Genomic DNA, 1,486 nt, shown 5'->3' on the forward strand with positions numbered 1-1,486 from the left:
GCTGAAACCAGTGCTTTAGGCTTCCCAGGCCCTTGCATTTATCATGAGCTCACAGGCAATTTAACCTATTTTAACTCCAGAACTGAAGAGATGGAAAACCCTTCCCTGGGAAAAGCCAGAGCCCTCGGTGGCTGGCAGAGGAAGCACGGAATAAACCCCTGCCAAGGCTGGAGGGGCTCCCAGGGGGCAGGTACCACCGGGGAGTGGGCAGCAGGCTGCCAGCTCCGGGCAGCTCAGCACGAATGTCCTCTTCTGCCTGGCCCACCACCCTTTCTCCTTCCCACCTACCAGTGTTGGGGTCATGAGACAGCAGCTTCTCGTCAGCTGGAGGGTCACCCCATAGACATCCACGATTCTCTCGGCTTTCATCTGGTGCAACAGGCAATCCAGGGAGATCAGTGTCCCCATTTGGCTCACGCCACTGCTGCAAGGGGCAAGGGAGGGTCATTGATGGCAGGCCAGGCTGAGCTGAACCTCTTTGGAAGTGGGCACCAGCCCAGGAAGTCAGAAGCCCCATGATTTCTCATGCAGCAACTGAGTACGGTGGGGACAGGGAGTGTGAGCACTGGTCTAGGTGTCAGGGAGGCCTGTGCTGACCAGGGAGGAGACCCCAAAGTGCCCGTTGAGGGAGCCTGGACACCCAGCCCACCCTGCTCCGCCGCGCTGTGCATCCCTCATCCAAGCTAGCTCTGCCGAAGTGCCGGTTGTGTCGGATCCCGTGGGATGGTGAGCTCTCCCTGGCTGCAGGCAGATGAGGACGTCAGGGCTGCTCCCAGGATCCTAGCAGTCAGCCCAGGGATGGCCTGGACACCTCACCTCAGGAATGCTCCATCCACGCTTGCCCCTGGCCCAGCACTGTTTGCCCTCCTTTCTCCCATGCACTTGGCAGAGCACTGCTTCATCTGACCTCCCAAGCTCAGAGCTTCCCTGGCTCCCACGGACCTCCTCTCAACGTACCCCAAAACCTTGGGGTCCTTGGTTTGCTGGTGGCCATGCCAAGGTGCTGTGCAGCCTGGTGGATACCAGCTGTGGAGGCTGCCCATGGATGGAGTGGTAACATGACATACCTGCAGTGCAGCAGGAGAGGACCGGCTCTCTTTCGGTGGGGCATGCACCGTCTGACAGCAGTGAGGAGCTCCACCAGGCTCTGGACATCTGGCTGTTTCTTGCTGCTCCAGAGCGTGTATAGGAACCGTTGTACCTGCCTTTCCTTTGCTTTCTTCTCCTGGTGAGACACAAAGAGTTGACATGGCTGTTGGGAAGGGATGGGAGAGTTTGGATGCAGAGGGGTCCCAGCTCTCCAATCCTTAGGCTGTTGGATGCTTTCCTGAGCTACCTGCTAGCTTCTGTAAAGCTGCCCAGGCAATCTCTGCTGGGGCATTGCCCATCACCCGTGCAGTGGGTACGGTCCCTCCTTCCCCGCAGCACCCTGACCCCCCCTTGAGAGGGAGACGGAGAACTGCATGGGCCTTTCCAAAGAGGGTCG

General features: G+C 59.0%; 1 protein-coding gene across 1 annotated transcript in view; it reads right to left on the reverse strand.

The window, feature by feature from the left end:
* Window positions 1–1,486, reverse strand: part of LOC104122026 (receptor-type tyrosine-protein phosphatase V-like) — a 41,954-nt gene that overhangs the window by 2,211 nt on the left and 38,257 nt on the right. The window contains 2 exon segments of the mRNA XM_035889743.1: window positions 289–424; window positions 1,068–1,225. Coding sequence (XP_035745636.1) covers window positions 289–424; window positions 1,068–1,225 — 294 coding nt within the window.

Source organism: Egretta garzetta, unplaced genomic scaffold (genome assembly GCF_000687185.1).
Source record: "Egretta garzetta isolate BGI_Z169 unplaced genomic scaffold, ASM68718v1 scaffold202, whole genome shotgun sequence".
Classification (NCBI taxonomy): Eukaryota; Metazoa; Chordata; class Aves; order Pelecaniformes; family Ardeidae; genus Egretta; species Egretta garzetta.